The 20,232-nt window shown below is 37.2% G+C and overlaps 1 protein-coding gene across 2 annotated transcripts in view; it reads left to right on the top strand.

The window, feature by feature from the left end:
* WDR35 (WD repeat domain 35) overlaps positions 1 to 20,232 on the top strand; it is a 44,438-nt gene that overhangs the window by 14,811 nt on the left and 9,395 nt on the right. For both annotated transcript variants that reach the window (XM_051809777.1, XM_051809786.1), the window contains 9 exons: positions 782 to 842; positions 11,032 to 11,176; positions 12,379 to 12,448; positions 13,182 to 13,235; positions 14,796 to 14,905; positions 16,403 to 16,613; positions 17,184 to 17,264; positions 17,396 to 17,532; positions 19,127 to 19,330. In XM_051809777.1, the coding sequence (XP_051665737.1) occupies positions 782 to 842; positions 11,032 to 11,176; positions 12,379 to 12,448; positions 13,182 to 13,235; positions 14,796 to 14,905; positions 16,403 to 16,613; positions 17,184 to 17,264; positions 17,396 to 17,532; positions 19,127 to 19,330 (1,073 nt within the window). The remainder of the gene's footprint in view (positions 1 to 781; positions 843 to 11,031; positions 11,177 to 12,378; positions 12,449 to 13,181; positions 13,236 to 14,795; positions 14,906 to 16,402; positions 16,614 to 17,183; positions 17,265 to 17,395; positions 17,533 to 19,126; positions 19,331 to 20,232) is intronic.

Genomic DNA, 20,232 nt, shown 5'->3' with positions numbered 1-20,232 from the left:
CTGTTAGGCTATTTTATCCTTGATTTAGGTCTGGAGAAGGAAATACATCAGATACAACAATGAAGCATTGGTGTCTAGTCAATTTTTATTTATTTGTACCTTCCTGAATTTAACAGCCCACTCCGAGGTTCCTGTGCTATCAACACCTTCCCCAGCGGGATTACAAGGAGGGCAAAACTAACAAAACTCACCAGTTTTGTAGCACCTGTGATACTGCAGGGCAAAGGGAGAGCCTTATCACATTTCTGCCCACACTGTTACCTTCTCAGAGGTTCAAGGAGATGGAGGTTTGCGAAGGATAGAACAAAGGTTCTCCTAACTTGGGGGAGTTTTTAGGTTATGTTTTGCATGGACAGCTGATGAGAGTTAAGTCCCTGAGTCACTGGTGGATCATGCTCGTACATAATCACAGTGCAGTGAGTGCCTCACACACAGCAGGTGACACAGTGGCTCTCTTGCCCATGTCTTGTCTGTGGACAGTGCTGGTGGTACATCCTTCCTTTTGTGTTTTGTATGGTAGATTTGCTCCTTTGCTTAAAACAGCTGGTCATTTTCTTGTTTTGTGCTTGTTCTTCATTTATAATTGGCAAATAGCTTATTACTCTCATGCTTATGCTGCTTTATATTTACTGCAGTCATAGTCCCTCTGTTTTCTGTTGCTGATCAGCGTTAAGCTGTGTGACATGTGGGTTATGAGATGCACCTTCACAGAAAACCTTGTGCAGACTACTACCATATTTTTTCTAAATTAGTAATGACCCTTGCTTTTGTATCCATACAGTATGTGCTGGTTCTCTGCAATTCTATTGGCACGCCCTTGGACCCAAAATATATTGATGTTGGTAAGCAACTGGCAATAGTCTTATTCTGTTGGAATTTTTTCTAGTCTTTTTAGTTAATTTCCTATGCAAGTCTCTTTTTCAATGATATAATCACTGTGTGTTAACACCACTTCCATTCAAATGTTGTGACCTTGTGTTCTGTATGTAGTTGTAACTATGATTTTATATTGGCTTCTCCCTTCTGCTTGGAATCTCTCGAAGTAAAATAAACATGTAATCAGGAGTTCCCACGTTGTGAACTGAAATTTGTGTTGGAAATAACCTCTTAATTACTCTGTTAATAAAAACAGTGGCTCATAAAACTAGTCATATTCCTTGTAAAATTGGTTACACTTAAAAATTCTTACTTTCCCTTTTTTTTTGGATGGATGTTTTTGATGATTCCAATTTTCCTTCACAACAGTGTAATTCAACTCCTTTTTAGGAAAAGGTACTTTGAAGAGGGTCTAGTTTATCAGAGCAAGTGAAATAATTTGATCTGGACTTTAATTTAAAATTAACTTGTTGCTGCTTCCCAAATTCTTGTGTTTCAGTGTTGTTAATATCTCTTCCTTATCTTCCTCACAATTGTTTTATCTAAATAGTTTCAGATTATAAATTAAAATTCAATTTAAAAAAACTCCAGTGGATTGTAACAGGAGTATGAATCCTAGGGCTGAATTCCAGGCTTTCACTACTGCTTGTTTGCTGCAGGTGTGGCACAGAACATTGCCAAGTAATTGCAAACCACTGTTTTCTGGGAATTTTGCTTGCGGATAAAGATCATTGAGGATTTTTTCTCTTTAAATAGATGAGGGAAATGTGGACAAACTGAAAAATTAATGAGCTTTTTGATTAAGGAATCCACATTTGTTTGTTCTGAGTTTTGCTTTATTTTTGATTTGTTATCCAAATAGGTCTGAATTTGGATTCAGAATAGACACTGTGAACCCCACTTGCAGTTTTTGTTTCAAAGCTTGATTCGTTGAGTAACTCCTCTGTTTTGTTGAAAGGCTAAATAATTTGTTATGAAGGTTTAGCAAAAATATTTATTTGCTTTTGAATGAGAGTCTAGTTATTTAAATGAAAAGTATGTACTTATTTTTAGTTTTTTTACCTCTTAACAAAGTGACGGTAGGTAGAAGGGGTATTTGGCAGTAGACATCTAATGTGTTCCCACTGTATTGGAAAGGTGGGATACACTGTACCCTCTGCTGTGATCAGTCATGTGGCACTTTGTGAGCACACTAAAATCCTTAGGGAAAAAAAATAGTCTCTACGTATCTGATACAGTACAGGAGTATAGGCATACTGGAACAGGTTATGGATAAAACAGTTGTTTATTGTAAACCTGGGAGAATTGCTCCCCTCTCATTTTATTAATGTAAAGGTGTCTACTTAATATGTGCATATAGCTTTGGAACTTACATGCTCTGATTCTGCAGAAATTAGGTTTAATTTTTAATGAAACCAAAGCAAAATCTTTTCTTTGCCTGTGCCAAAAAGGGGTGTAGTCATTTTGACAGGAAACCTCAAAGGTTTTTCAGTGTCAATTAACTTCTAGACCCATTGTTTCATCTTTTCTGCAAAATGAAACTCTTTTGTCTAAGTTAATGTCATCAGAGAAGTTAGCTCCAAGCCACAGTGCTAATAGTTGGTTTTTATATTAAACAACAGCCATTCTGTCTGATAAAATAGATGGGAAAAGTTTTAGTAAGATAGAAATGTTAAGGAAAGTAAGGTGAAGAATTATTAGACAAGGAAGTAACAACAATTCACAGAAAAATATAAGTAGGGAAAAAAATCAACCAAAGACTAGAAATAGTTGATATCATAAAGATGATTATTCTCCTTAACCACTGCTTTTAAACAGTTTTATTCTTTATTATATATTAACTAAGTTTCTAAGTTTGTAAGTGTCATTTTCTAATGTTCAGTTTTTCAGTGATAGCAGCAGGAAATCAACTGTGAGTCATATATATATATATATATATATATATATATGGTGAAATTCATGCCTTATATTGCAGATCATAATTAAAATGAAAAGTATCCTGTGCTGATAAATGAGTTTGATTACTTTGTCCTATGGAATGTATATGAAATGTTGTGGAAGTTTTTAGTCTTGTAATTTCTGTTTGTGTCAGTTTGATGTCCTCTTGCCACCTTTCACAACAGGGGTGGCACATCAGAATCTTAAGGAATAAAGTGTCCAGGAAATTCAACACCAAAAATTTTATAATGAATGGAGGGAAAAAAACCCAAACAACCAACCCAAAGTCCCCAGAAATATCCCTCCTGCCGAAAGTGAAAACCCAAGCCCCAAACCTGAGCACTAAAGTAAGATGATGTGGTGGATGATAGTGGTGTGAGTTGGGTGTCTGTTGCGTCCCCCCTGTCCTGTATGTGCCTACCAGTTTCCAGAACATAATTGGCAGGTGGGACTGGGGTGGTGGGAGGAGGATTCAGGACTTAGAGGGAGTAGTTTGTCCCATTTCTACAACTGACATCTAAAATAAGTTCAGTGAATCATTCACAAAGGGGTCTTTTTGCTCTTTGTTGGGTACAAAGAAGCCCAGGGCAGACAGCTCATCTGTCAGAGATGTCTAAAATTAGGTGAGATGAATCCCACTCAGATGGTCAAAATTAGCTTTGCATGGACACCTCTACCTCTGCATGTAAACTTTTTGCTTGGCATTTTTCTAGTGTTCTGTTTATCCGAGCTCTCTGAATCTATCTGTGATAGTTTTATTTATATTATGAACAAAGGTATCCATTTCTTTATGATTCTTCTGCTATGACCCATCTCCTACAGCTGCTTGTAAAAGAATCTTCTCCAGTGAAGACAGTTATGATGAAATGCTATTTAATTGAAAAATGCTGCTGTTATTCCAGCTGCATTTGAATTGTTCTGAAGAGATTAAACGATCTGGAAAAAGCTTCTCTTCCTTTAGCATAACTAAGCTTTCTGCAGTCTCCTGCGGTTCCCTCCAGTGTCTGAGGACCAGCTGAGTGCATGGATTTGCAATGCTCTTCCCTAGTGTGAGTTCACTTGTGAAAATGCTGGGCATTATAGCCTTCAACCTCATAGATGGGCAAATACCAGAGGTTGGGAATATTTGCATTTTTGAGTCTTGAAAATTTTCTGTAGCCTCAGTAGTTCAAGCATTACAAGCAAGTCTTTCATTGCTGTTTAGTAAACACAGCCAAAGATTCAACCTTTCTTTTTTTAATATATGCATCCTGCAAGACTGCTTTAAAGCTTGCCCACCAAAATTACAGAAGAGATTGAAGGTAAAAGTGAAAAGCAAACACCTTTAAATTTTGAGCACATTGTGCTGGCTTCACCATAGTTACTTTCCTTTTCTTGTAACATTTGAAGATACAACTTTATAGAACGATTTGAAATATTTATAATGTATGGTCAGTTTGTGTGAGGGGTTGACAGCTGTACATAATCAAGGTCTTTTTGTACAGTATATCATGCTGTTTATCACAGTTGGAGCTTCTTGGCAGTAGGATGTGTAATTGTTCCTTTGACAGCATGCTGAACTTAAGCAGCTGTCTGGCCTTGCTGAGGTCAATAGAGAGAGAAGACCTTGTAAAACCTTAAGGACAGATGACCTTTCCAAAGTTCATGTAAGATTCCAGTAGGTACATAATTTCTAACAAAATCATTAGCTTTGTGTCCTATTTATGAATGAGAAAAATCAGCATTGAATCAATTTTCAGGTCAGAGTAACCATTAATAGTTTAAGATATAAGCAGTACAAAAGTAAAATTACATATCTATTACTCAAGTGTTATTGACTTGTGAAAAAATGTATCACCTGTTTGTTAAATTCTTTTTTTCCCTCTCCTTTCTACCAATACAGTTTTTCAATTTTCTTTTAGTAAAGCAATAAATTGTTGCATAAATTCTGTCCATAAAATAATTTGCTTAGGTAACTTTTGTTTTGAACTCTTGTTCTTGTTTCAGACTTCTAAGTGCCATCTTTCAGAGTGGCTTAAATACAACTTAGGTTGTCATTTTATTTGATTTTCATAAATACTTATGAAAAATGCTTTCTCATGTTGTAGGATGTCCTCAACAAGCCACTTGGTATCTGTGTGCTCCTTCCTGTTCTTGAGTGGGTGCTCTTCTCTGCCAGGAGTCTAAACTCTGTTTGACTGGCTGTAATTACTTCAATTTGAACACACACCATCTTTGGCTTTTAGCAGAGTGCCCCTTGTTGGAACAGCAATCACCTGGTGCTCTCCTGAGCATAAAGGGTTTAGTCCTGCTCGAGATTTTGGTGCTGTGCTCTTGGGCAAAGCCTCTTGGGCTTTGTCCTGGCAGGAAATTGATAGTGGAGAAAAAAGATTGCTCATTTAGGGATGCTAAGTAGCTGACAGGATATTTGAATAATGCATCTGAGAATGTGTGTTAAGGCACAACTTGTACGAATTGTCAATTTATAGCATTTTATAATGTTCCAACAAAGTGCTATTAATCTCCTAATGAATTGTGACATTGTGCAATGTTTGATTCACCCCCAGGAGATGCAAATCTTAGGTTGTTGGGCTCTATGCCAGTAGTTCAAGAAAGGCTCAAAAGAAGAAGTGCTTATTTCCTACATTCTGTTGAATTTTTAATTATGTCATTAGCTTTTTAATGTTTACTTCTGCTAACAGTGACAAAAAAGGATTAATCAGTCCTTATCTGATGAAGGGCCATCACTTCAGCTTTCTTTAGACATTGATGGATGGTTACACTTTCAGGCTGTTCCTCATATTGCTTTTTATTTTGTCCAAAGGCATTTTTCTTCCTGTGCTTCCTGTGCTTCCTGTGCTTCCTGTGTTTGAGGTCCTTCACAATAGCTCATGTTTGCAAGCCCATAAATTAGTCTTTTCTTCATTGTCTAGCATTATTGCATTCCATCCTACTCTGGTACAAAAATTAACCAACACAGTTTCTTCTGTGCTTGTTTCACAGGCTTTCTGTTGAAGTCCTTTGATGAATAACTAAATATAAACTACAGAAGGTTAAATATCTTGTTATATAATATCTTTTTAATGGAAACACAACAGATGGTATCTGTTAAGAAAAGGTCACTCAGGCTGGATTATATCATCTTCTTACATGTGCTTAGGAGCGCTGACACAGGGAAGTGTTATCTTTCAAGTTTGCCTTAGTACCCAGTGAAATTCATACAACAGCCTGACCAACATACAGGTGGATTAAAGGCAGAGAGCTGGAGTCGTGCCCAGATGTCTTGCCTCCCTCCTGGATGCCTTGAAAAGGGTGACTGAGCTACATGTGAAACAGCACTTGAATTGCTGTTACTTAAAGTTGAACCCTTTAATGTAAATTATAACTGATTTTGAGTATTTCTTTGTGTTCTGTAAACTGTGTTTGTTCATGAGTTGTCTCACATGCAGTTCAGTTGTCCCAGCTGCCGCCTGACATTTTCTTCTATTTGTGAGCCAACACTTCTAGAGACATTTGAATCAAGCTCTAAAATTAGGTAGATTTTCTTCATTAGACTAAGTTCATTCCAGTTTCTCAGGAACAGCCTGTATCAGCCTTGTATGAAAACAAGAGTTTAGTATTGTGTCTGTCTGTCAGACTGCTTCCTTTCCATCAGATTTGGGTGGGATGACTTGCCTGTTTTGTGTTTGTGTATCCCATTTTGTATACTAGAAAGTATCTCAGCTTTTTCATGTGGCAAAGTAATGTAGTCATGCATAAAGTTTGTTTTCCATTTACTATTTTTATAAGATCAGACATGAAAGCAGGTGTTTTCTTACAGTTTTGAAGTGAGATGGAGTGTGTGTAGATGAAATGCAGGCATTGTGGAAGGTTAGTTGAGATTCCTGGATATGTAAGAAGTAAAGCTTCTTTCCTTCAGGGAGGAGGTTTTATGAAAGAACAGTGAAGAGAAATGAGGTGAAAAGAGAAAGAAGGTCCAGAGAAAACTTACAGGGCAGTTGTTTCACATGTTGGAATTGTTTTGATGGGGATGGTATGTTTAATACTTTTCAGTATTTGATCACTGAAAAGTAAGGCACCTGTTTAAATGTTTTCCATACATATTTTCAAGGTCTGAAAATTAAGTATTGTCTTAGTACTGAAGCTGGCTATCTGCAAAATCAGCAGGAGGAGCTAGACTATCTCAGAAGTCTACATTTAGCATGGAAAGCTGCTATGCAGTGAAAGTGCTGAGCAGAAGAGTACCCAAATATCTTGCCTCCTTCAGACTTTATGTGCTTGCATTTCTATCTGATTAATAGTCAGAGCACAGATTCTGTGAAGGGCACTGATGCTCAAGTGAGCAGCACTGGCTGCTATAACCAGTGCTACTGTATAAGATGGTAATACTTCTCTACACTAAAGGAAACTAAGTAGTTAAACCAGCTGCCTTGAAAGGGGTTCTAGATCTTCCTCAGCCTGAGGGAATTGAAACGAGCATCTTTCCTTTCCTAGGAAAGGAGAAATCCCATTACTTCCTTCTCTGCCCCAGCAACAGCCTAAACTTGTAGTGGCTGGGGGCATCCTTCTCTTGTGTTGAATCTATGCTGTTATGCAGTCAAGAAGGAGAACATTTTAGGAGCAGAGTGGTAACCTGAAGGGGTTAATAGTGGGTCTGTTAGCTCCCAGGATGAAGGTATCGACTGGGCAAACTTTCGGGTATATCCTTGATGATAAGGAAGTCAGTACACAGCCCTGATGGAGAAAACAAAGGCAGACTGTAAAGTTGGTAGGCCTAGGATGTGGGAACTGCAATAAGGCCTTGAGCTTTGCCAAATGTATCACCCATAGATCCTAGCCAATGAAAACGCTGTTGCTTGCTTACCTAAAATAAGGATACTGCTTGCTGCTAGCAAGGGGTATAAAAAAGCAGATGAGAAAATAAAGACAGAAGACATCTTTTCTGTACATAACTGACTCCTCGTATCTTTATTGGCCATCACGACTCTACACTGACAGTAGCCCAGTGATGAAGGCTCTCTGGTGAAAAGGCAGACTAGAATACTTTCAGTTGGAAGGGACTGACTGACCAATCCAGTTCAGGACCACTCCAGGGCTGACCAAAAGCATATTGTTAAGGGCATTGTCCAAATGCCTCTTAAACACTGACAGGCTTGGGGCACTGACCACCTCTCTAGGAAGCCTGTTTCAATGTGTGACTACCTTCTCTGTAAAGAAGTGTTTCCTAGTGTCCAGTCTAGACTTGGATTTTAGTTTCTTTTTCAACAGATTTTTCTGTTTGTGTTTTTTTGTGTTTTCTTGTTCAATGACTGACCAGTATAAAATGCTAAAGCAATTCTAGAAAAAATCATGTGTCTTCTATGCAATTGTTTAAGTTATACAGGTAGTTTTGTAAAACCATCAGTTCCCACATGTAGATACTGCTCTTCCAGATGTAGTTTTGAATGGATCTGATCCTGATCATTGTGTCTGTGTGCTGTGTATCCCTAGGATTTCACATTTGGCTTAAATCCAATCATCCTTGAGCCTGCTGTTGCAAAAAAGGGAGGGCCCTGCCCTCCATACTGGCTGCTCATTCCTGCCTGCTCCAGAATTTGTGATTTTCTCTTTAATCCAACTTAAACTAATCTTTTATTTATTTAATTTTGTGGTCAGTTAGATGAATGAACTGATCCAAATTACTCTGTTGTCAAGCTGCTCCTAGAGCTGCTATAAAAGAAGTGGCAGGGAAATGTGTCAGGGGTTGGTGTATGTGTGTTTTTTGACAATCACAGTCAGTTTAAGTCAGACATGTTCATAAAATGCCTAACTGATTGCATCCCCTGGATAAAGCATGGATGCTTTGCCATCTTATTTCTAGATCACTGTTACGACCTACCCCAGAAAAGGGGGAGGGGGTAACCCAGGTTCTTATCAATAATTCCCTTGGGGTGGATTAGAGTGAAACGACACTGAATAATCTGTGTTTGAAAACATATATAGGTAGGGTTTATTTTAACAATTTTGTTTGAACAGGTATGTTAGCATTTTGGGTGTTGTCATCTATATTATCTGTCATAGGGACCCTGGGGGGGAAAATTCATAAGGGAGACAAAGGAAAGACAGGATAAGGGTAAGGGAGAGTAAGAGAAAGAAAAGCTGAGAGTGGAAAAATGTCCATAGTCACCGCCCACGGGGTCCAGCGATGACACTTGGTAGTTGCCGCTTCCATGTCTGTCAGTTGAAGTGGTGGCCTTGATCTGCTGGGGGTGAAGGGGGGAAGCCCCCACACTCCAAGAAGTTATGAGTTACTATATCCATGGTTAGTGTCACAGGCCGTACCATGAGCCTCCAACATCTCCTGGGTCTGTGCTGAGTTCTCATGAGGGGCCTGGCCAAAGGGTTTTTCCCGCCTTTCAAGATTGGCAGAGGGGGGGATGGGCTTTGATGGACCATCAGAGGTATAATGCAAAAGTCCTGCAGAAGCCTGCAAAAGTCCCTTGGCAATCCTAGAATGCATAAATCATTAACCATTTCGATCTCTGACAATCACAACAGACCTTATGTGAACATCCTTTTTCCTGGATTGGGGTATTTTAAGCTGTGCACAAATGAGTAAGTTTAGCTCCGTGGAAGATGCAGGTCAAATGGGAAGTCACCTGGTGAGTGTGAGGAATGCCCATGGCTTTCAGGTGTGGGCCTGGTTTAGCATTGTCTTGGACTACAAGTGCTTAAATGTTGACTGAGTCCCAATATGAGGCTTAGTAGAAGGATTTAGTGATTTGAGCAAACCTCATTACCGCTCAAGTCAGAAGATTTTGATGTTTCATTTTTAAAGGATAAAAGCATAATTGTTAGAGCACCTATGGCTGCAAGTTAATAAAAGAACAGAACAAATATGTAGAATTTATTAATACTGTTGATGAAACAGTATTAATAAAAACCCTTCAGTTTGGATGTGACTAATTGAATGTGTTGTAAGTACATGAAATACACTGAGTTGCATATAATGTAAACAACTGTGCTGCTCACATGTTAAGCATCATCACTAAGCCTTCTTACCCAGTATTCACATTTTTACTGAAAAGTATTCTGCGGCCATCGGGTAGCTTATATAATCCTCTTGGTTTCAAAGAAATAAAATCTGTTCAACCAATCTTCCCCCATCTGTCTCTTGTAGCACTGCTCTCCTTTATGGCAGGCTTATAGCTCCCTCCAGAGTTCTGTTCTGTGCTAAAATACAGCAAAAAAGATCCACGGTAAAAGAATTGTATTTTGTGCTCACATCATGTTATCTGTATGACTCGGTGTTCCCCCACCAGGCTGGGCCATACAATTCTTTTGAATTTACCTGGCATTTTTTGGTAGCATAATGATTTACTTATAGAATATGATGGCATTGGGGGATTTACTTACTAGGTTTATTCATTCTTCTATGCCTTCTTATGTGCATTCACTGGTTTTCAGAAAGATGAAACAAAGGATTGTAAAAAGGAAAAAGGAGCTTTAATACAGTCAAGACAGTGTATTATAAAGAATATTGTAATGCTTTGTGTACATATATATATTTATGTATATTTGGTCACTGAATATGGACATCAGGAATGAGATACTCAGTTTATGCACATATTCTAAGTGGGCTTAGGGCTGAAGTAAAGAAAATACCCTGCATTCCTACAGTGTAATCTTTGGATATAAAAAAGTAAGACTAAGCATACACTCTGCTAAATATTTAATTTGCTGCCATTCAGAAAAAGAATTGATATTTGGCCCAGCTATTAACTAAGATACAAATAGTATTTCTAGGTCTCGTCTAATTTAAAATTTACAAACTGTTTTTAAGTGGTGCTGATCAAAGAATCTCTTCTAGACTATCAACTTTTGAGTAGCACTTCTTTTATTTATATTTGAATAATTACAAATATGTCAGATATGGAGGTATGTTATAGATCTTGTAAAGACATTCAAGGTGTTCCTGAACTGGTCATTAACCTGAAAGTTTGTCTATATGTATTTGATGTTTTCGACATTAGCACATGGAAATCTGCTGAAATAATAGGGGGAAAAGTGTTAATTCTAAAATCAGAACTTATGAAGATTTTCTCTCTTCTTCTGGAAAAGGCCACAAGGCCCCTGTGAAACTTCTTAGCAGTTAACAAAAACTGCTGCTAGGTTTTTTGGGGGTGTGGGTGGTTGTTTTTTGGCATCTATTCCAGTGCTTGCCACTCTAAATTTGCAACCCTTTGGGTTTCATAACAGAGCCATTGTTTGTCACGATGACCAAAACACATGTGATAGCAGCTTCCAGAGGAGCATTTTACATCTGGCAGTACCGTGTGGCCAAGAAGCTCACAGCAATGGAAATCAATCAGGTAGCACGGACCAGGAAAGAAGGCAGAGAAAGGTTTGTCTTCAGGCTTTGTCATTTTTCTTCCTTTGCTCTGGTGTTATTGATAAAGGTGGACTCTCCCATGCCTAAAATATAAACTCTTCTCATTTTTCTAATCACATTTGTTGACTCGTAGGCTTGTAAGATTAAATACTATTTTTTCATAACAACTGTGTGTTTGTTATCCAAATCTCTTAGACATTTTTGGATTAGTTCCTGTTCAGTGTCTCCATTTGCTCTCTACGTGCTTCTCTTAGGGAGCTGTGTCTCTTCATGCCTTTTTACCCCTCCCCTTTTTCTCCTCCATGCTCTTCGTTTCCAGGCAGCTATATTCCCTCTGATAACTTTAACTCCTTCTCATGTGTCAGACAGAACATAGTCTGTCCAGCTGGTTCTTCTCTAAATACATTTGTGTCTGACTGTGGCTTTGACAACTAATCCTGTATGGACTTTTATCCTCTCAAACTAAACAAGCCAAAATCAACATAATTCTGCCTCCAAAATATTTCCTTCCCAGGTGCTCATTTCTAGCATTAAATTTTCTGTCACCTCCACAAGCTTTCAACTTTGTTATGGTTTCCTTTTGTGTTATTTTTTGTGTTCTTCCATAGAGATACTGTAAAATCTGCCTATAAATCTACCCTTTCCTGTCACCATATATCTATAATAATGAATAATTATCTGTAGATGGTGTAATAACTTACATTGTTGTAGGATCTGAATGTCCTACCCTTGGACAAGATTGTAAATTTTGTAAAATATTGAAAAAAGTAAATAGTTGTAATTCAGCCTTAATGATGATTTTAGCATTCTAAAATCTATCCCAATGCTACTTTTTAAGGCAAAAGAGAAGTTATGATGAAGTATTGAATAACACACTAATACATAAGTTTTGTGGCTATGAAGGTGAAGCTCTTCATGAGTATAGAGAAGAGCCTGGTGAAATATGGAAGTGCATGTTTGAAGGTGGCTGATGGTTTGCTGCAGAATGAAAATTCTCAAATCACATGGGAATGGACCATCAGGGGCTGTGAAAGTAAAAGCAATCACCATATCTTTATATCAATAGAAAACAGGATTATCAGTGGGAATACTATGGGAACATAACAGGCATAGCTTTTGTTCTCTTTTCCAATTCAATGGTTTCTTCTCCAAGGACTGGAGATAGCTATATGCTACCAAAAATGATCCTCTGTTTGGACTTGTTTTTTCTACAGGATCTATCATATTGATGACACCTCTTCAGGATCTGGAGATGGACGCCTTGATTACAGCAGAGCTATTGAAGTGAGTGATGTTTTTAACTAGTTTATTGTGGTGTCACTGGTAGCTTGAAAGAGCAGTAGTTAGCTTTATTTATTTTCATAGATTGTCATTAGTAGAAGTGATTGTACTTAAACTTTTTTTTCATTCTTACCTTTTTTGCATACATGTTATGTTTCTTCCCTCTGGTTTGTGCTGTTACTGTGTCATTAAGTATTACTGGAGATATACAGTAAATTGTAGGGAATGTGAAAAAAGTATATTCTGGGGTGCAGTATGTAGATACCTGCTGTCTTCGTGGTCAGAAGCAGCTCCTCTTCCACAAAATACTGGCTTGTTGAAACTCAATAACCCTTGTAATCTTTTCTAGTATTTTTGGCCATTTTTACTTTATGTGGTGTGTGACTATACCTACAAATATACTTGAAATTAGGGACCTCACAAGTCAGAGATAGTTGCCTTCCCGTGTTTTTTTGTTAAACACCTGTTGTATTTTGTGTTTCTTATTTTTCTGGAGGAGGAGCAGGAAAAGAAAGGAAGCTGTTAATATTATTGTCATGGTTCCCCTAACAAAGGCTAGTAATATCATAAACCCATCCATACACTGTATGCTGACAAGGTTTGATATCCCCTTTTTGTGTGGATACTTAGCAACATTCTTGTATATTTAAATAAACCTTTTTTTTTTTTTTTTTTTTTTAGCAGGGTATTCTTACCTTCGCAGTAAAACATACTGATGTTGCTTGTATACTTTCAGGGAACAAGAGATCCAATTTGTGCAATAACAGCATCTGATAAGATACTACTTGTGGTAAGTTACATGATTAAAACAATTCCTTATTGCTCCTTGTGCTTGTAAGCATGAGATTCTTCTGCAGAATGTCATAAGCAGTCATAATTTCAAAGCATTTTCGAATTTAGAACTTATACAGACAAAATGTCTTTCTAAACTTCTCCAGAGATAACTTTAACATTCTTCTGTTAACCTGGATTCTTTCCTTAGGAGGGTTAATTCACGAAGTACTTACAGTTTAGGACTAGTTGCCCGAGTTGATACTTATACATAGGACTTGATAAAGTCCAGGTTAAGACTTAATTCTGTATTGTGAGTTCTGGGATGTCTCTTCTAGGCTCTGTGTTCTAGACAAAAAGATTTATAAAGTTTGTCTATTTACATATTAATGGTATAATGTATGGTATTTTGCTATATGCATATTAGTAACTAAGTGAGCAGAACAAATATAGAAAAAGAACACTGTTTCCTCATGTTATCCACATTCCAACAAAGACTTTGGTGTTTTCCCATGTTTCTACTTGAGCTGTTTGTTGTTGTTGTTTGTTATATCCTTTGCTGGATTTTACAAAATCAATGGGTCATGAGAAAAAGCATGAATGAAAAAAGTGTTATGGTTAGTTGGTAATGATGGGATTCTGTTTGTGCTTGAAGAACAGGAATGAGAAAATGAAATTCAGACAATAATTAATCAGTGTCTTCGGTTAAAAGGAAGGGAATGAGAGGAAATGCCTTTGAGATCAAATCTGGATAGATGTGCTGAAGGTGAATGCATGTTGCAGTGGATAGGATTTTCTAATGCTTCTGACCAAATCTGCTTTTTAGTTTATAGGGCATACAGATGTGAAAAAAATCAAAGATGATATTTCATGCTGAGGATCTTAGGGGTGGCTTTGGGGGAAGAAAAAAGAAAAAGAAGGAATGAAGTTTAGACTACCTAAAGTTTAATGTTGACTCATTTACAGCATGAGTTGAACAGTAGGTAAACAGTAGGTAAACCAAGCTGGATATGTTATTCAGTCTACAGAAACACCATGAGAAAATAGTGGCAGTGACCATCTCAGTCCAGAGATGTCAAACTCCTTTCAGACTGTTGGCCTGATAGTGTCTCAACACAGGGAATGGGTGTGTCATTCAGCAAAATAAAGATAAGTCACATCAGTACTTAGATTTGTTCCTGTTACTCAAGCCTGTGAATAACCAGTGTATTTTACAGCATTTCCTTTTAAAAGTAGCACTGTTTGAGGGGATTTACTAGCATGGGACAAAGATCTTTTGCCTGTTCTTCTTTTTTGTTATGTAGACCATGTCTGGAAGTTCATAGGGTCTGTTCTGTGGGCTGTATGTGGACTAGAGCTGTTTGTTTTAACATCACTGATTTAAGCAGATCTGTCAATTGTAGCATCATGTTTAAATAGCAGAATTCAGAACTTTTAGGGTGATGATACTTCCTCTTTCCACTTACGCTCTGTACTTATCCAAAAGCTCTTTTGACTAAGACAGCATATAAAGAAAACCATTTTAAAGAGTTTACCGATGGAAAAATTCTCTTGCTAAGCCAGGATTGCTTTTCCCTAGGGAAGAGAATCCGGGACTATTCAGAGATACAGTCTCCCTAGTGTGGCTCTAGTGCAGACCTACATCCTGAACTGTCGTGCCTATCAGCTGTCTTTGAACTGCAACTCCAGGTGGGTTACAGGTCTGCTTCTAACACAGGTATCCAATTTCAAAATAAAGCACTAAAATTTGTGAAAATACTAATTATGTGAAATCTATAATTCTATAATAAGTATGTACTAATTTTAATTTAATATAAACTATTAATTTTATTTGTTATTATTGATTGCTTAACTGTTTCTTTATTACTAATTATAGACAGTCATCAGAGACTGCTCTGAGACACTTAGTAAAGCTCTCCTATGCTTCATACCCTGTATACATGAAAATATCTTTGTTTTATTAGATGAACCAAGCATAACCTTCCTGTGATCATGAAATTAGTTGACAAAATTATGTTATAACCTGAAACTTTGTATCTCCAAGACTTCTTTAGATTTCCCTGTCCTTCTAATGTCTGCAAAGTTTGTTCATCCCATATTAATTTTGTTACATGCTGTAACTGGTGGCAATACTTCTAGCAAGCCTGCTTTCTACTGAACAACTACTGGCTTTCAACTGGCTTTCTACGTTACAGCTATTTTTGGGCAAGAGAGCACACAAGAGTCTTGGCAGAAAAGGCAAAAATATACTGACTAAAGAGAACTTGCAAGACAATTTTAATCACTTCAAAATGACTTTATAATTTCAAAAAAGATTCCTAATGCTTGTGTAGATCTCTTGCCTCTTTAGATATAGCCCAAAAATAGATTGCTTCAGTCAAAAGGTAATGTGATCGAGTCAGAGCCACATTCATTTTGTTCTGAACCCAAGCTGTTTCTTTCCTAAATGACTTTGTGCTAGTGAAGAAGGCTCAGATCCATAAGCTTTTTAAAGTAAATTTTCTAAATTGCTTTTGAAATTTTAATAGGGATTTAGAAATGTTTCTAAAATGGCCTTGTAGTAAATACAGACTTCTATGATTTCCTGAAGACTGTGTAACTGGAAATTTTCAAATGTAACATTTTAGAAATTGTATTTTTCCCATATTTTAAATGACCTGAAAGATTAATTGGATTATACGTTTTATTGCCTTGAAAAAACCTAAAGAATACCCTTTGTAGAAATGTAAGAAATTCTATTTTAGGAATTAACAGTTTACATCACCAAACTGACTTTTTAATTTAATAATCTGCTTCATTGCCTCCTAGTAAATAAGGAAAACAAGTTCTGTTCAGTTGTTAATTTTAGTCTTTGTCAGGAAAAGTTTGGCGAGGGGCAGAACCTGTAATTTACTCAACTTGATATCTGATGTACTAAGGATCTTCAAAATGCTGGATGAAAAAAAGGGCGTATTTCAGAGCCTTTGCAGGGCCAGATCCTCTGTGAACAGATGTTTCCATGTCTCTGGTCTCTGCTGTGCAGATAAATGAAAATCACATGCATCTGTGCTGGTTTTGGCACACGACAGCATCTCATGGAATCTATAGCATTATACTGTGCCAGTTTTGAGAGCTATTTCATATTTGCAGCCTTGAATAGTGTTTTTTTTAGCTGTCCTATTTTTTTATTCCTTTGTTTGTCTGTAGTCGTCTCGCTATCATAGACCTTTCAGGTGTTCTGACTTTCTTTGACTTGGACGCGCGGGCGATAGACAGCACAGGACAGCAGGTGATAGGGGAGCAGCTGAAACTGGAACGCAAAGATGTCTGGGACATGAAATGGGCCAAAGATAACCCAGACTTGTTTGCAATGATGGAGAAAACAAGAATGTATGTTTTCAGAAACTTGGATCCAGAGGTAAATGTTAACATACATAAACTGTTCATTTTACAAGTTTGCTCATAAGTTAATGGCTCTTTCTTGAATAATGGTATTCTTGTGCTTACCATTCAGTTAGACAAGTGTTTATGTGAACTTTCTTCTGGAAATCTCAAAATCTTCCCAACTCTCATGTAGGAATGTTGTTTTAGAACAAATAAGTAAAACGAACTATCAGTCCTGGAAACATAAAAATGCTGTCATATTTTTATAAAACATATGAGATATTTTCAGGAGCATAATGTTTTGTATGCTTTGGGAAACAAATGCAATTTCAGTAGAGATACTTGTAAAACACGGTTCAGTTGACTCTAAATAATAGATGTTTATCTCTCATAATTTAGTTACAGAAAACATGAAATTTTTTCTGATGTCTGTGTTTATAGAATTGTCAATAATGTTAATGACTTTAGTATTTGTTTCTTGTTGGAAATGCAATTAAATCCTAGTTTGGAGATGAATGTATTTATATGTATACTTAATAGATTTGATTAGGATTTAATCAGAAAGAATATAAGTTTATTCCTTTGTAACTTATTTAATTTTAAGGAACCTATACAAACATCTGGATATATTTGCAACTTTGAAGATTTAGAAATTAAATCTGTTCTCCTGGATGAAATATTAAAGGTAAGTATAATTAATTTTATTTTGTAAGAAAAGTTGGTGTCTGTCTTATTGATTTGAACAGTAGATATCTGTGTTGGGTGAAAACAAAGGTCACACTAAATAAAAATATGTTTCTTTATCCATTATGTTAGAATCCTGAACATCCTAACAAAGATTACATCATCAATTTTGAGATCCGGTCATTACGAGACAGTCGAGCGTTGATTGAAAAAGTTGGCATTGAGGAATCTTCCCAATTCATAGAAGACAATCCACATCCCAGACTTTGGTAAAATCTTTTATAAGCCAACTTTGTGTAAATTTGTGCTCTTTTGTACTCTTTTACTGTTCAGACAGCTCTAGTATGAAATTACAAAACCTCAAATTAAAACCAGCTAAGCAGTATGCACTAAGAATTTATCAATGTTGGAGTACCTGGAATGGCAGGCAATGTGGTGTGTGTCATGGCAGTGGGTGTAGGGTAAAGGCTCTGTGCTGTATGAGCCCCAAAACGCAGTGCTCCCTGCTTTTAGGGGTGAATTTAAAGGAAATAAAAAAGCTGGCAGAAAGCTAACTGACAGTTGGTTAAATTAAAAATTAAATTTATATATTTGATATTGAACCTTGATGACACAGCGCTTAAAAAAAAGGGAACACATCAGAATGATAGAAGGTAAGAGTAGTTTGACTCACCTCGTAGCATTTTGGACAGGCCATAACAGGACAGAAATGAGAAGGGCTCAATGTCTTGAGCTAGCTGAAGATTTTTGGAGCTTTGAAGTCATCCATGCTTTTTGCTATTAGTTTGAAAATCTGTGTCTCAATAAAAGTTTTGTATTGTAGAATCACAAAATACACATCGAATTCTGTTCATCTTGCTCCAAAATTGCCATGAACTTCATTTTTATTACACGAGAAAACACGTCACATATTTGTAAAGAAGAGATGGATTAGAAGTACTGGATATAGAGCAAATACATTCCAGATCAGAACAGGACAGTGCCCTTAATTCTAGAATGCAGCAAACAGGACGATGTGTTTAGTAGATGGGTTAAATTTGCCACACTGTTCTTCTCTCGGTTTCTTTGATGTCAGTGATGAGCACTTGATTTGAAGTGATACCAGCCTTCTCAAATGGATTCAAAAATACAGAGTTGGTACTGCCTTAAGCATGGCTTAGGTCACTGAATACAGCAGCAATATTATTGGTTTTGTCAGTGCACTGCTGTGCTGACTTTCTTTCAGTGTCAGTCAACCAGGCTAAATTTAACTTGCCTGATTTTTGCAGAGAATTCTAGAGCTCACTCAAGCACCTGTTTAAGGTAGGTTGACCTGCAGGTAGAAGTTCACTATTTGCAGAACTAACCCATGGGGTGAAACCAGTACAAGGTTTCCCAAAGTTCCCTGCTCTTCCAGACTGCCATCCTAACAGGACAAGGAACATCCAGATGGATCAGAAGGATAATTTATTTGTCGTGGCCAATGCAGTTGGAGGCTTTTAGACTGAGGCTGCCATCAAGGTTTAAAGCAATGACAAATGGATAGATAGAAATATCTAAATGGAACTGCATTGAGACCAGCAACCCATTTCGTGCAGGACAAGTGTAACTCTCATATCCTGCCCATTCCTCCCAAGCCAGTGTCCATTTGAACAGCTGAAAAAAAGAATATTAGCAATTGCTTGAACATCTTTCCCTGAGAAAGCTACTGGACAGGTCACAGAAGGTACTGGGAACAATCATACAACTGTACTAAGATTAGCTAGTAAACAATACAATTGCAATAACTTGAATGTCTTCTTTAAATAATTACTAGTTAAATGGATCCTCATTTAATTTAGTCTCTAGCTGTTTTTCCATCTGTCATGTTTGTTTTTCACACAGGCGTCTCCTGGCTGAAGCTGCTCTTCAGAAGCTGGATCTGCAGATGGCTGAACAAGCTTTTGTGCGTTGCAAAGATTATCAAGGTATTAAATTTGTGAAGTGTCTGGGCAACCTGCAGAGTGAGTCCATGAAGCAAGCAGAAGTGGCAGCCTATTTTAGCAGATTTGAAGAAGCTGAAAGAATGTATCTGGATATGGACAGAAGGTAATTGTATGGAATCATCTCAGCAGCAAATAAAGAAAGAAAGTCTGAAAAAAAAAAAAAGCATGCCTCAATCAGGAATGGCTGTTTTAGCTCTGAAGAGTCTTTACCAGTTTCTGCAAAGACATAAAAGGATCAAATGGAGAGAATTTTTTTGTATCCATAGATAACCAGTTCTATATGTAAATCAGCGCATTCCAAACTGGTTGCAAAACCTCGGCTGTTCTAGGTAGTGCTGTGTTTCATAGGTTTTTTTTCACAAGTATTTTGTCAGTATTTCAACTGGGATTTCAAAACTACAAACAGTCTTAACTAATGTTTAATTTATGTGCTGTTGGTCTTAGCTAGTAGCCAAGTACACATTCTTCCCAATTACATATACAAACAACAGAGTTTTTAATGAACTGTAATCTCTGGAGAGACAGAAAGGACTCTGGATGAAACTGTGGACCAATCAATGGAATTTTTCCTCAGGAATGAAAACAAACAAAGCAAAATTACAGTATTGCTGGGAATATAAATTAACACTAAGCAATTAGCTAGAGCACTGTCTCTGCTGGAAAAGGATAATGATAAATCAGCAGCAGCAGTTGTACAGTGTAGCCTGTAGATGGTGGTCAAACATGGAGAAACATGAATCACTTGTGCACACATGAAATTTTTAAGCTTTGATTAATGGAGCCATGAAAAACAGTAGGGAATGATGGAGAAAAAGATTAGTTATTCTTTCATGCTGTAAGAATGAGAAACCTTCCTCTTTCCCAGTAAGGGGGAGAGGACAGGGGGGCAGAGGGAGAAGGCAGGAGCTGGAGGGAGATGCCCATTAGAGCCTGGTAATGGAAAACTTTCTTGCCCGTAAATTATTCGATGGCAGTCTGCTGCTTTGGGGAGGTGGACTGCCTCCT

This window comes from Manacus candei, unplaced genomic scaffold (assembly GCF_025592945.1).
Source record: "Manacus candei isolate 608988 ecotype Guabito, Panama unplaced genomic scaffold, ASM2559294v1 h1tg000007l, whole genome shotgun sequence".
Classification (NCBI taxonomy): Eukaryota; Metazoa; Chordata; class Aves; order Passeriformes; family Pipridae; genus Manacus; species Manacus candei.
This window is presented reverse-complemented; position numbering and strand designations above follow the sequence as displayed.